The following is a 13,625-nucleotide window of genomic DNA, read 5'->3' as shown; positions in this document are numbered from 1 at the left end:
GTGCCTGACGTGTGCGCAGCCCTGACATCACTCAGGGCCCTGACATCACCCGCGGCCCCGCCGGCCCCCAGCAGGGGGACAGGGACAGACAGGGGTGGGGGACCCACCGAGCCCCTCCTGGGGACAGGGCCTGGGCTGGGGGCACACCTCAGTGCTCGGTGGAGGCAGCAGTGGCTCTGTCAGTGCTGGCAGCGCAGTACCTGGGATGGGTGGCAGTGTGACAGGACACGAGGGCTGGGGATGCTGCAGGGGACCCGTGCGTGTCCCCGGCCGTGGGCATCGGGCTCTGGGCACGCACCGGGGGCAGCCCCCGGCCCAGCCCCGGGCACAGCGGAGCCGCGGCCGTGTGCCCCTGCGGGCAAAGGGCACGGCGGGCAGGGCAGGGACCCGCCGGGCAGGGGCAGTGCCAAGGTCCGAAGAGCCTCGCGGTGCCCGAGGGTGATGTGCCCGGGGACAGGGCCGCTGGATGTCACCCTTGTGCCGTGCGTGCCCGGGCTGTCCCCTCCGCGGGCAGCGCGCTGGCTGCGCACACGCGTGTGCCCACGCCCGGCTGTGTGCACACACGCACAGACACGCGGGGCCCCAGCAGCTCCGTCCCGCGGCATTTCCCAACTCTCGGCTGGACGCAGCGCCCCTGCAGCCCCCCCGCGCCCTGCCCTGACCTTTGCACGAATCCCCCGGGCGGCCGTGGGGAGGCTATAAAGAGAGAGCCCGGGGCTGCCCCCGCGTCAGAGCCCGGCACAGGTGAGTGGGGACATCCCCGGCGAGGGCCGTGCTGGGAAGGGGACGGGGTCGGGACCCCCGTGCCCCCCCCCCGTGCCCCACATCGTGCGCTCTGCTCTCTCCCCAGCCATGAAGGCGTCGCTGCTGTTCCTGCTCGCCTGCACGGCCGTCCTGGCGCTGGGAGCAAGTAAGGGCCAGGGGCTGCCCTGGAGGAGGGGTGGGGGCTCAGGGCGATGGGGACACACGGGGGGGGCACAGCCGCGGGACCCCGCGCTCTCAGTGCCACCAGGCTCGCCCTTGCAGGGGCCGACACGTCCGAGGAGCCGAAGGCGCTGGTGCAGAAGGTGCAGGAGCTGGCCCAGAAAGTCTCGGCCATGACCAAGGACGCCTTCAGCAGGGTGCGGGAGTCGGAGGCAGCGCAGCAGGCCAGGTGCCCCCGAACCCCAGCCCTGTCCCTGTTCCCGGTGCCGGGGACCCGGCCAGGGCCCCGCGCTGACTCCCTGCCCTCCTCTCCCCTGCCGGTGCAGGCAGTGGCTGTCGGACAACGCGGAGCTGGCGAAGCAGCGGCTGGTGTGGCTCAAGGAGCAGCTGGCCGAGCTCCTGAAGAAGACTCCGGCCTCGTAGGCTCGCCAGGGGCTGCCCGGGCTCCGTCGGGGCTGGGGACCCCCGGCTCCCCCCCGTGTCGCGGTGCTCTCAATAAAGCGGGGCTGATGCAAACGCTGTGCTGCCATCACTGGGGGCTGGCCGGGAGGAGTGGGACCCGCAGGGGCAGGGAGGGCTGGGACAGACACCAGCACCAGGGTACACACGGCCGTGTCAGGGTGCCCAGGGTGGCAGGAGCCGGGTGATGCTCCAAAAAACTCCTGCACATTCAGTGCCACACACCCAGCGCCCTGTGTGGGGCTGAGCTCGGCTGCACCTCGGGCAGAACTGGACTCAAAGACAGCCCTCATCAGCCCAGGGCACCCCTCAGCAGCCCAGGGCACCCCTCAGCAGCGCAGGGCTCCGCTCAGCAGCCCAGGGCTCCCCTCAGCAGCCCAGGGCACCCCTCAGCAGCCCAGGGCTCCCCTCATCAGCCCAGGGCACCCCTCAGCAGCCCAGGGCACCCCTCATCAGCCCAGGGCACCCCTCAGCAGCGCAGGGCTCCCCTCAGCAGCCCAGGGCTCCCCTCAGCAGCCCAGGGCACCCCTCAGCAGTTCCCTGTCTCCCCAGTCCCTCTGGATCCCCCAGTACCCCCAGCTCAGAGCACCCCTTGCCCCCTCCAGCATCCACTGCAAAGACTGAGCGAGCTCCAATAACTTAAGTCAAGTTTATTTCTCAAAAGGGAGGCAAAGCTGAGAGCGACGCCGGGCTGGGGAGGGAATTCTAGGGGAAGAGGGGGTCTCCGGGGAGGACACCCTAGGGCTCCTGCAGCCTGTCCCCAGAGCCCCCCGAGGAGAAGTGCCCGGGGCAGGGCAGGGAGCACCCGGGGCAGCGGCGGAGCGGGGCTGGGGTCAGTCCCTGGCCGCGCCGGCCGGCAGCTCAGGCCACGGTCTTCTGGAGCTCCTCCAGCAAGCTGAGGAAACGGGCCTTGAGGCTCTCGGTGTAGGGGGTGAGGCGCTCCTTGAAGTCCTGCACCAGGGGCGTCATCTTCTCCCGCAGGCTGCTGAGCTGCTCCACCACCTTGGCCTGGTATTCGGCGGCCTGGGGGATGCCCTTCTCCCGGATCTCCTCCAGCTTCTGGCTCAGCTTCTGGCGCAGCTCATCGCTGAATGGGGCCACGTTCTTGCGCAGCTCCTCGACGTGGCCGCGCAGCCGGTCCCGCGCCTCCTCGGCCACCGGGGTCAGCTTCTGCTGCAGCAGCTCCACCTTCTGCTTGCTGAGCTCCTTCAGCTCCTGGGCGAGGGGTGCCAGGCGCTGGCGGTACTGCTCCAGATCCTCCGTCCACTTGGCAGAGAACTGGTCCAGGAAGGGCTTGATCTTCTCCTTCACCTCCTCCAGGTCCTTGGTCAGCTCCTTGCGCAGGGACTCGGTGTCTTTCAGCCACATCTCCCGCACCTCTTTGTAGTAGGGGGCCATGTCCTCTCTCAGCTTGGCGGCGGCCGCGCCCAGCGTGTCGAGGTTCTCGCCCAGCTTCAGGCTGCGGGACGGGAGGGGAGGGACGGAGGTCACGCACGGCGCCCGGGCCCCCCCAGCCCCCCGCCACTCGCCCCCCACTTACTCCAGCTGTTTGCCCACGGTGGAGGCCTCGAACTGGGCAATGGCTTCCTTGCCGCTGGCCTTCACGGAGTCCAGGTACACATCGAGCATGTCCCTGAGGCGATCCAGGGGCGCCTGGGGCTCATCGTGCTGCCAGAAGGAGCGGGCCTGGGTGCCTGCGGAGAGAGCCGATGCTCAGGACACGCCGCCCGGGGACGGCTCCAGCCCTGCCGGGGTCCTGCCCGGCTCGGGAGGAACCGGGGAGCCCCTCGGCTGCAGCCCGGCTCCAAAGCAAAGCGCTTCGGAAAGCGGCCGCTTCCAGCGGCGCTCCCGTCCCGCCCGTGCCGCTCCATCCCGCGGGGATCCGCAGCCCCGGCCGGACCTACCCGTCAGGCAGAGCAGGGCGAGGGTCAGCACCACGGCTCTCATCTTCGCGCTGGACCTGCGGGCAGAGCAAGGGAGTTGGGCGCGGGGAGCCGGGGCAGAGCCAGCCCGGCGGGGCTGAGCCCCCAGCCCTGCTCAGGGGGTCCCGCTCTGTCCCGGCGGCTCCTCGGGGCAGCCCGGGCTCTTACCAGCTCTCTCCTCCGCTGCTGCTCGTCCCGTCTGAGCGGCCGGGGCTCCGCCGCCGCTATTTATGCCGGAGGGGCAGTTCCGCGGAGATAAGCCAGCGGCGGCCCCCGATGTGCGCGCAGGGTTCAAGGATCGCGGCATCGCCGCGGAGCGCGGCTTGGCAGGGGCGGCGAGCAAACAGGAGCTCCCCGCGGGACGCGCCTCGCCGGCCAAGGAGCTGTTTACGCTCCCGGTGACCCAGATTCCCGCTGGCCTTGCCGGGGCCCCTCGCAGCCCCCAGGGATTGGCCGCGGGCCCGGGGACAAGGTTTATTCCCGCAGGGATTTGGCCTGCCGTACCCGGACCCCTCGCCTCGGCCGCGGGTCTGTGCCCCGTCCTTCACGGGGCCGCTCACGTCACCCCCTTTTCCCCGCTGTGTCCCCAGCTCACAGGTCCCCGGAGCGGAGCCCCTGCCCGCCCACGCCGGCCCTCGCTGGAGACCCGGGCAAGGGGAAGGGGAAGGCTCAGAGCAGGCACCAGCACTGGCACGGCCGCCACAAAACCGCCCTCGGCCCGAGCCCCAGGAGCTTCCCTGTCCCACTGCCACCAGTGCAGGGATGCACGGGAATCAGGCTGAGCCCGGCCAGGCAAGGGGAGAGAGGGGCCGTGTCCCCAGAGGGGCTGCAGGGGCTGCGCAGGGCTGGCACCGCCAGGGCAGCTGCTACAGAGGAACGATGCTCCCGTTTCTGGGTGGCACCGACTCCCTGCAGCCCCAGCCCGTGCCAGCCCGCTGGGCAGCGCCAGGGCATCGCACGGGAACTGCCAGCGCAGGTGCTGCAGGCACAGCTCAGCTCCCTGGCCTCCCAGACCCTGCCCGCAGCTGGAAAAGCCCCAGGGCAGCAGATGCCGGGCAGGCTGCGATCGGCAGCACTGCCGGTCCCCACGCCCGCACGGCGAGCCGGGCTCCGGCTGCAGGGGGCTGCGGGTGCCGGGGGGCTTCGAGAAACCCGGCCAGGGGGGCTGCTGGGGACCCGGGCAAGTGACAGCGCCAGGGATGGGCTGGGGACACAGCAGCTGCCGCCCCTTGAACTTTGGTGTTGGGCAACAAGGCAAACAAGAGCCCAGGGAAGATCATAATCATGGTTTTATTTGTTATGATCCCACTGTCCAACTAATTGACTAGTTGCAAGTGACCCACAAAAAATGGACTGAAGATTTACTGAAACTTTTTTTTTCCTGTTCCGTTTTTAGTCCAACATAAATGAGGAAGAAAAAAAAAATACTTCTGACATTTCCAAAAAACAGAAATAATAGCAAAGTATATTAATATACATTCAACATATACTGCGCGTATTGATTACTACAATACAAAGCCATGATAAAAAAAGTGTGATACTGCGGATGGCACGGTGACGGCCCTGCGGGGCAGCTGCTGCTGGGGGGGGCCCGGCGACTCTCCCAGGATACAGTGTCATGTAAACAAAAGGAAAATGAACCAAAGGGACAGAGCAAAAGGCTTTCGGCGTTCCCCACCCTTCCCGCTCCATCCCGCGGGGCCGGGCTCTGGAGCTTCCTTCCCTCCTCTCTGACTCTCGGGATTGCAGAGCTGTCAGCGTCTTCTCCCGGAGAAGGGGAGGCCGGGAAGAGGCACGGGGTAAGGATAGCAAAGTCACCTCTGCCGTGCTGGTTTCACACTTCCTTCTGTGCAAAGTCAGGAGGGCTGGGTCGATGTTTCCTTTAGTTTTAAAAAATATTCCGGAAAAAATGTCAGTAAGAAGGGTCTGAGCTGGAGCTTGTCAAGTCCCAAAGGCAAGGGTGACACCACGTGCTCCTGAGCCCCGGGGCGGGGGGGCCTCCCGCTCCATCCACCACGGAAAGGATGGAAAAGGGACAAAGAAGAGACCTCTGCACGTCCCGACTGTAAAAGGAGAATTACCACTGTCGCCACTGGCACGAGAGAAAACCAGTCACAAGTACAATGTCATTAAAAGAAATAAAATACTTTGAACAAAAGGTGCAAGTCACAATTCATATAGAACAGAATCTAGTTAAAAATTTCTCTCAAACAGAAATTCCTTTTGCCTTTTATTAATAACAATAATAATAAAACAACATTTACCAAAAAAAACAATTCCTACGTGATCAGGAGGAAAAGCGAAGGAAACAAAGAAAAATCCGTCTGCCCTACATTAGCCAGGAAAAGAAAAAACCCCAAGTCGTGGCAGATTTGGAAAGAAAAGGGGAGGGAGGGCAGGGCAGGGGTGATCCTGTCAGCACCCCGACACACGAGAGGGAACAGAGCAGACAGAGGTGAGACAAGAAGTGAATTGCACCGGGGTGGGGAGGGCCCTGCCAGGCCCAGACCCCCCAGTGCAGAGGACAGGGGGGAAGGAGAGCGTGGCCTCCATCCAGGAGCGGCTCCAGCCCCCTTGGAGCTGCCCAGGGCAGGCTCCAGGGAGGCTCAGCCCGGCGTGGGGCCCCGGGCAGGGCCAGCCCCCAGAGCAGCCCCGGTGCCGAGGCCGATCCTCCGTGTCGGGCTCAGGGCTCTGGGTGTAGCTGGAGTTACAGGCAAGTGTGGCAGAAATTAAAGAACCCAAAGGAACGACACACTGGATGAAGTGAGGATGAGGAAGGGGGCCATGGTATTCCAGTTAGTCAGAAATACTACGGCAATTTGGCGCAATGCTGCTAGATACTGTTGGTTTAAAATGGACCTTTTCATTTCAAAGCTGTACACAAACCCTGCAAGAGAGAGAAAGAAGATGTCAGGGGACACCAGAACAGCACATCTCCTCCCACAGCCCTCCAGCACTCCCAGGCCATTCCTGACCCTGCCCCAGGAGAGAGACCCTGCTGTGCAGAGGGGTCTGAGTGCAGCACAAGCCTGGAAGGAGGGATGCTGTCCCTGGGCACACGGGGCACAGCAAACAGCTTCAGCACAGGAGCTCTGAGTGGATGGTCCAACCCCAGCACCGGAGCATGAGCAGGAAAGGCGACCCATGGGAGTGAGGCCCGAGGTGTGGTGTGGTGAGAGAAGGACACAGGGATACTCACTCCCTCCTGGTTACACCCCTGCCTGCTCCATCCCAAAGGGCACCTCTGGGTGCTTGTAGCTCAGCAGGACGTCCGTGATACACGTCGAGGGGTAGCAGGAGGTGTTGAGGTGCTGGCTGCCGTCGCCCAGGTTCGCGTGCTCTTGACCTTCCAAACCCTCCCCGCATTCTGGGAGGGCAAAGAGGAGACTCAGCAGCCGTGGCAGTGACTCGGCTCCCCCAGGGGCTGCCCAGGCCCCCTCCCCTGCTCACCCTCGCCGTCCCTGTCGCGCAGCTGCTGACTGGCCATCAGCGACGACTGGCTGAGCACGGCGTCCGACATCCGGGCCGAGCTGAGCGCTTTCCCTGCCATCAAACTCATCCCAGGCAAGTTATCCAGCTGCACCTGTGGAGAGGGCAGGACACACTCAGGGGGAGCTCAGGGTCCTGCTGTTCCCCATCTGCCCGTGGGCAGGGTGCCCAGGGAGCCTCTGCAAACCTTCAGCAAGGGTTGGGAAAGACAACATCAGGCACAGCTTGGGTGTAGCCTGTCCCTTCAACAGGAGGATGGACTGAATGGTCCAAATGCCTCTGAACTAACAGAATCACAGCACAGCTGGGGCTGGAAGGATGATCAGGAGATCATCCAGCACAAACCCCTGCCAAGGCAGGGACACCTGGAGCAGGTGACAGAGAAACACATCTGGCTGGTTTTGGGATGTCTCCAGAGAGGGAGACTCCAGGCCCTACCCTGGGCAGCTGTTCCAGTGCTCTGCCACCTCCATGGAAAGTTCTTACTAATGTTGAGGTGGAACTTGGCGTGTTTTAGTTTCTGGCCATTGCTCCTTGTCCTGTCACTGGGCACCACTGAACCACTGAAGCTGACAGTCTCACCTACAGCAGGAGGGAGCTGTAGCAAAGCCCACATCCAGATTTGGGCAGGACATTCCCCAGCACCCCAAACCCCAGAGGGCACAGAGCACTGAGGTCTGGGCTACCCTGACCAGCTCCTGCACAGCTGGGCTGGCTGTGTCTGCAGAGCCCTGTGTGGGGCAGGGCAGGCTGTTTCAGAGCAGGGACCTGGCAGGCAGAGGCACCTACGTAGGCATCATCACTGTTCTGGATGGTGTGATGTCTCTGCAGGCTGCGGGGCCGCGGGTGCTCGCTGGACGAGGGGCGCACGGGGTAGCCCAGGCCGTTGTGGTCAGGCACCTGCATGGCTTGGCCAGGGGAGCTCCTGTCCATGCAGTTCCCTACGATGGACTCTTGAAAACCAGACAGGACAGAAAAAGGACAGGTTAGTACAAGGAACCTGCAGCCTCCTGTGCCACACACAAACGCTCCTTGCTGGCAGAGCAGGGACAGGACCCCCGGCTGCTCCAGTTACAGTGGTGCAGCACCAGTGCCCCCAGTTGCACTCACAGAGGCCTCTCCCTCCCATCAATATCCCAAAAGATCCCAATGCTAGCTGCCTTCCACCAGGTCTACAAAAGCAGCCTAAGGCTGGAGGCAGTGGGGCAGGAGCACAGGAACCAGACCCTTTCCCACTTCTGCCTTCCCCTCGAGCCTCAGCTCGACCCCCACATTGTTACACAAGAGCTGGGGGAGCCTCCAACACGGGATGTTCCAGCAGGGCCCCTTGGCAATTGTAAGCAACATAATCCTGCTGAAAGAGCTGGCCAGGATCTTCACTTTTATCAGATGACTTCTCCCTGCCCTCCCACAATCTGGCTGCGGGAGCACACGAGTGCTCTGCCTGGCAAAGTCCATCTGCACTGCAAGCTCTTGTGACTGAGGGCAAAGGCCACATTCCTATCTGGCAAAGCCTCTCATCATCAAGTACACGATGTTTTGGATAAAGTCCTGAGCCATGGAGGAGCCTCCATCGGGGCTGAGCTCGCTGAGTGCAGACCCTGCTGAGCACAAACGCCCGAGCGCTGGGGAGCTGCCCCGAGGTGACACAGCTGCAGGTACATCCCTCGCAAAGCCAGAGCTTTCCCAGGGCTTTGGCCAGTGGGAAGTGATGTCCTGCTGCGCTGGGACACTGCACGGCCCAGCTGACACTGCAACTGCCACAAAACTGCTCCCCAAAGAGATCTCATACAATCCCAGAACATCCCCACCTGGACCCACAAGGATCATGCTTGCCCCCGCGCAGAGCAGTCCCAAAATCTGTCCACAAATTCAGCAGAATTCAAGTGAGACCCCATCCCATGTGGTCCCCACGCTGCCCACAGGCAGCACATGGACAGAGCATGGCAGAGCATGGACAGCACAGGCAGCACACTGCTCCCCGGGCCCTTCCTCCATCAGGAATGTGGCATTCCTGCTGGAGCCCTGTCCCAGGGCAGGCAGAGATGCAGCCTCCCCCTTCCTTTGCACAACCGTGGGGTTACGTGCGGTTAGCAGTCAGCTTTCCCGGAAAAGAGAGAAGGAAAACATGAGGTAACAGATGTTAGCGGATCAGTGCCACCCACACACGGCCTGGGATGCTGCTCCAACTGTGGGAACAGTGGTTGGGGCCAGCAGCCTGCTGCTCCAGCTCCACAAACAGCCCCGGCCCCAGCCCCTGTGCTGTGGGTGACGAGTTCCCTCGGCCTGGATGAGCCAGGACACAAAAACAGCTGCTTCCCCATGGCAGCACTTCACCTCTGGGGATGCTGCTCTAGAGCAAGGGACAGACAGCCCGAATTGACACCCCCAGCCCTGCAGAGGAGAGCCTTTCATGCCCACATCCTTTGTGTCCCCGTGGCATGTGACGCTGGCACGGCGCTGCCGCCAGCCCAGGCTTCCCATGGGCAGCGCTCCCAGCCCCGGGACGGCCACGCTGGAGCAGAACTGGAGCAGGGCTGTTCACAGGCAGCTCAGTCACATCCCAAACAGATCTGGTCAGCTCTCAAGGTCCCCGGCTGCCATCCCTGGCAGCTGCTGCACAGACATCCAGAGCTGTGTGATCAGCATTAGCACGCGCCCCTGGAAGCACAGACACTCCCCAGCCACAGGGAAACTACACTCTGCTCCAGGGAAACCCATCTGGGGAGCTGAGGCAGGGAGGGAAGATACCCTCAAACTGTACCCTCATCACACAGTCTAGGGAAAAGAGTGGGAAAAGCCAGGATACAGGATTTGGTGTAGGTCAGTAGTGGGAAAGCCCAGGGATATGGGATTTGGTGTGGGTGAATAGTGGGAAAACTGAGTGATGTAGGATTTGGTGTAGGTCAAAACCAGGAAAGCCCAGGGGTGTAGGATTTGCTGTAGGTAAGGGTACCTGGGAAGCTCTGAGGTGACTCTGCCTGGACCTGAGGCAGTGCAGGCCTGAGTCCAAGTGGGTTATGGAGGCCATAGGGAAAATGGTACAAGCAATTGCATCCCAGGACATAGTTTACTACAAACAGCCCTGTCAGAAGGGCTTACACAAGCCTATTTGTAAACATCTATTTGCTTTTACTCATTTACAAGGCCTTGCAGTCTAAAGTCCTTCTCCTTTGTGTAACCAGTCCTTGCACCAGCAGTGTGGGGGCTGAGATTTGGCTTCTGACTTCAGCAGACCTCACTGTCCATCTACCAGGCTTCAGTGACAAGATTCAGACTCGTGATTTCACACCAAACACCCCTCCAGAGCTTCCAATCTCCGCTGAGCCTGGGGCGATTCCCCCCACTCCAAGCAGAGCAGGGAAGCAGAGCTCTGAGAGCAAAGAGAATTCAGAACTGAGGAGGATTTCAGCACAGCCCAGCCTTGTCCCTGCCCCCCGCCCACGCTCTGGGGGGTCAGGGCTTGGCAGCCCCACTCAGCCCTCCGAGCCAGCCTATTCCAGCCCGGTACTTTCCCAACAAACCCGTGCTGTGTCCCTGAACAAAGCTGGGCCTCCTGTGCCCTGGACACAGCTCCTCCGCAACAGGGCCCCGAGTGCCAAGGGCCAGCCGGTGGCTGCAGCCCAGCGCCCCGAGTCCTGCAGGGAATACTGATCTGCCCACTCAGCCTCTCCTCAAAGCCCTCTTAGCAAGGGGCTCAAGGGGTGCTTTTCCTGCAGAGGAGCCTGTGATTACAGCTCAGGCAGGAATTCTCTGACAGCCCAGGGCTGCCAGAGCAGCCACTGAGGAGCAAAGGTGCAGCTGCTTCCAAGGAGCAGGAAAGGTCTTCAGATCCTAATGGCAAGTTTAAACTCACTCTCTCCAGAATCCACCCTTCCCAGTTCAAGCAGGGATAGAATCTTGCTGCTGCTGCTGCTTCCCAAAGTGCCAGAGAGACTGCGAGGCTGCTGGAGCCACAGGACACTGACCAACACTGTTACTGTGTGTTTGTGGGAGCTTTAGCAGCGCCTGGGCTAGAGGGTCTGTGCTTAAGAGCAGGAATAAATGGCTGTACTGCCACAGCTGGGGTGTGCTGGCAGCTGAGCTGTTCCTATCCCCTCTTTACAGGGGATGGGGAACATCACCAACAAGAATAAATCTGTGGCCACCATGCAGCACCCCTGAAAAGATGGCACCAAGCTGGGCCCTGGTCTTTACCTGCCTGCAGAAGTAGGTCAAATTCCCAAGGGAAGCAGCCCATGGGGCTCCTTCCTTATTCAACTCTGTTTATTACAGAGGCTGTGCCTGCAATTTACTTCAGGCCACAAAAGCCAGAAAGAATCTTGGTAATTCTGTGCTATGCAGAGCATGTCAGGAAACCCTTGGTGTGCCGGGTGGGACGGCGTCCTGGGCAGGAAGGTGAGTGGCTGGCACAGATGGACAGCTGGCCTGCACTGACAGACAGACAGCTGGCCTGCACTGACAGACAGCCAGCTGGCCTGCACGGGCAGCAGGGAGCCTTACCTCTGCTGGGCACCTTATTCCTGAATGCGGGCTGATGCCTGTACTGGTGCGTTGCCAGCTCCTGCGCGGGGTTAGCAGTTCCTAGCAAAGATTCGGGGTTCCCGTGCCCTCCTGCGTTCACAAGCAGAGGGCTCTCGTGGCAACCTTTGGTCAATGTGTTTGAACTCTTACTGTCAGGAAAGCTGTCCCTGTTTCCCTCGCAGGCGCAGTCCTCCTCCATGCTCTCCGAGTGGAACAGGGCTGGCTGGTGTCCGTATCCCTGCGGTGGCGGTGGCACAGAGGCAGGGACCTGCTGGATACATTCTTGCGCCCTGATTTTTAAGAGATGTTGGGGGCTGTTCTGGGGGTGGTACGTGTCAGCACTCTGATAAGGCAAAGACAATGACTGGCGCTCTGAGAGGTTCTGTCCCATGCTGGTGCCCATGTTCCCAGCATCCCCTTGACTCATATGCCTGAACAACTCTTGGTACTCTTGCTGCTGCTGCTGCTGCTGCTGCTGCTGCTGCCGCCGTTTGATGAGCTGTGCAAATTCTGCCTGGGGCAGCCGCATGTCCGTGTGCCCCGTGAGCGAGTGCCGGGGGGAGAGCAGTCCCTGGAGGATGTGTGGTACCTGCTGGTGTCGGCTGTAGTCGGGCGGGGTCGGGGACAACAGTGCCTGCTGTAGTGCCGATGCCGTGTAGTGCTGCTGCTGCTGCTGATGTGCGTTCGGGGGGAAACTGGGGTACTGCTCAAGCTGTGGGACCTTCAGAGCCTGCTGGGCTGCAGGGAACCCCACCCCTCCCGGCGGGCTGTAGTTGCTGGGGGAAACGCGGGGCTGCTCCGGGAACAGGTGGGGGTGTAAGTGCACCTGGTCGTAGTTGGCGGGGGGATACCTGTTCACGTTCAGACTGCAAGGACAAGGAAAAGGACGAGTGACTGTGCTGCTCAGAGGGAGCCAGAGCTGCTCCTGCACCGGACGGGCTTCCCCAGGCACGCGGCACAGCAGCCCTGGCCCGGCTCAGCCGGTCCTTGCCAGGGCCAGCAAGGGAGCAAGCACAAGCACAGGGCAGAGTGGCGAGGACAGTGTGTCTCACATTGCCCCTCCCCGCTGCCCCGAGCCCCGCAGGCAGGAGGGGCCCTCACCTGTGCGACTCGGCGCTGTCGGCGCTCAGCTGCTTGGACAGCTGCCGGTGGCCGTAGCTCAGCGAGGCCATCAGGTTGGCACGGTGCTGCATCTGGATCTGGCTGGCGCTGGGGCTCAGGGACATGCCCCGGGCGTGGGAGGCCCCGGGCAGGAGGCTGCTGCCCACCATGTCCCCGGGCTCCTGCACCTGGATGGTGACCTGCTGGGGCTGCTGCTGCTGCTGCTGCAGGGCCAGGCACGTCAGCCCCATGGCCGGGGGAGGAGAACAGTTACCCGACTGCGGGAAGATCGTGTTGTGGGATGGCATCCCCTGGAACTGGGACTGGGAGGCAGCACCTGCAAGGAACAAAGACGCTCAGCACCTCTGCCGGCCCAGGGTGAGCCTTGGGAGCGAGATCTGCTCCGTTCCCCGAAGGGCTGGACAGGGCTTGGATTAACCTGGGCTAGGGAAGGTGTCCCTGCCTGTAGCAGGGGGCTGGAGAGGGATGATCTTTAAGGTCCCTTCCAACCCAAAGCAGGCTGTGATGCTGTGATTCATTCCATGACTCTGGGCCAGGCTGGGAGCCCAGTATGTGTCCGTATGGGTGCTCTGTCATGCTGTGCCAGCGTGCAAAGGTCACAGCCAGAGCCCCTTGCACCAAAACAGAAACTCTGCGGAGCTGACAGGGATTTGCATAAACCTGAGAATATCAGCCCTTCCTCCCCACCCCCGGAGAGATAAGTAAGGATCTTGTGACAAGGAACCTGACAGCACATTCCAGCTGGCAGCTTCTCTGAGCTCTCGATAACAGCAGCCCTTGCTGCCAGATGGAGAATCTTTTACATCATCAGCAAACTGTGCAGGGCCTGGGCTGGGGGGGAACGGAGCCCTGGCAACCCCAGGCTGCTCCTGCAGGCTTTGATGGGATCCCACGGCCCTGCCCAGCTCCCAGAACTGCTTACCATGGGGCTGGAGCACGCTGCTGCTCACGGGGGGCGGGCTGCTGTTGGGTTGCCTGAAGAGATGATTGCTGGGGTGGTTTGGGGGTGGGCTGGATGGCTGGATCCGTAACCTACGCAGGGAAACAAGCACCTTCTCACCAGACCCGCTCCTTGTCAAGATGCTGTCTCAACTGTGAGAACTGATGCCAAACACTGCGTGTCTTGTTCAAAATAAACACCATCGAGCCCTTGCTGGGGATCCCAAGGTCTCTGCAGCTTGGCTT

At 62.0% G+C, this 13,625-nt stretch overlaps 2 protein-coding genes across 5 annotated transcripts in view; both read right to left on the bottom strand.

Moving 5' to 3' along the window:
- Positions 1–2,018: 2,018 nt before the first annotated feature.
- On the bottom strand, positions 2,019–3,559 carry APOA1 (apolipoprotein A1). The gene is made up of 4 exons (XM_036397353.2): positions 3,474–3,559; positions 3,288–3,343; positions 2,924–3,077; positions 2,019–2,842 (listed from the first exon to the last, which is right to left on the bottom strand). Exons 2-4 carry the CDS (start codon positions 3,328–3,330, stop codon positions 2,245–2,247), a joined length of 795 nt encoding a protein of 264 aa, XP_036253246.1. The 5' UTR covers positions 3,331–3,343; positions 3,474–3,559; the 3' UTR covers positions 2,019–2,244.
- Positions 3,560–4,576: 1,017 nt separating this feature from the next.
- SIK3 (SIK family kinase 3) overlaps positions 4,577–13,625 on the bottom strand; it is a 70,122-nt gene continuing 61,073 nt past the window's right edge. For all 4 annotated transcript variants that reach the window (XM_036397616.2, XM_036397618.2, XM_036397619.2 and 1 more), the window contains 7 exons: positions 13,363–13,472; positions 12,420–12,756; positions 11,298–12,184; positions 7,584–7,747; positions 6,756–6,888; positions 6,505–6,672; positions 4,577–6,192 (listed from right to left, as the gene is read on the bottom strand). In XM_036397616.2, the coding sequence (XP_036253509.1) occupies positions 6,515–6,672; positions 6,756–6,888; positions 7,584–7,747; positions 11,298–12,184; positions 12,420–12,756; positions 13,363–13,472 (1,789 nt within the window). In that variant the 3' untranslated portion in view covers positions 4,577–6,192; positions 6,505–6,514. The remainder of the gene's footprint in view (positions 6,193–6,504; positions 6,673–6,755; positions 6,889–7,583; positions 7,748–11,297; positions 12,185–12,419; positions 12,757–13,362; positions 13,473–13,625) is intronic.

This window comes from Molothrus ater, chromosome 22, assembly GCF_012460135.2.
Source record: "Molothrus ater isolate BHLD 08-10-18 breed brown headed cowbird chromosome 22, BPBGC_Mater_1.1, whole genome shotgun sequence".
NCBI classification, from domain to species: domain Eukaryota; kingdom Metazoa; phylum Chordata; class Aves; order Passeriformes; family Icteridae; genus Molothrus; species Molothrus ater.
This window is presented reverse-complemented; position numbering and strand designations above follow the sequence as displayed.

Excerpts from the sequence above, each read along its gene's own strand:
- APOA1 (XM_036397353.2), bottom strand. The coding sequence starts at position 3,330 with ATGAGAGCCGTGGTGCTGACCCTCGCCCTGCTCTGCCTGACGG. Across the intron at positions 3,078-3,287 it reads CGCCCTGCTCTGCCTGACGG|GCACCCAGGCCCGCTCCTTC; the intron begins GTAGGTCCGGCC and ends CTCTCTCCGCAG. Across the intron at positions 2,843-2,923 it reads ACCGTGGGCAAACAGCTGGA|CCTGAAGCTGGGCGAGAACC; the intron begins GTAAGTGGGGGG and ends CCCGTCCCGCAG.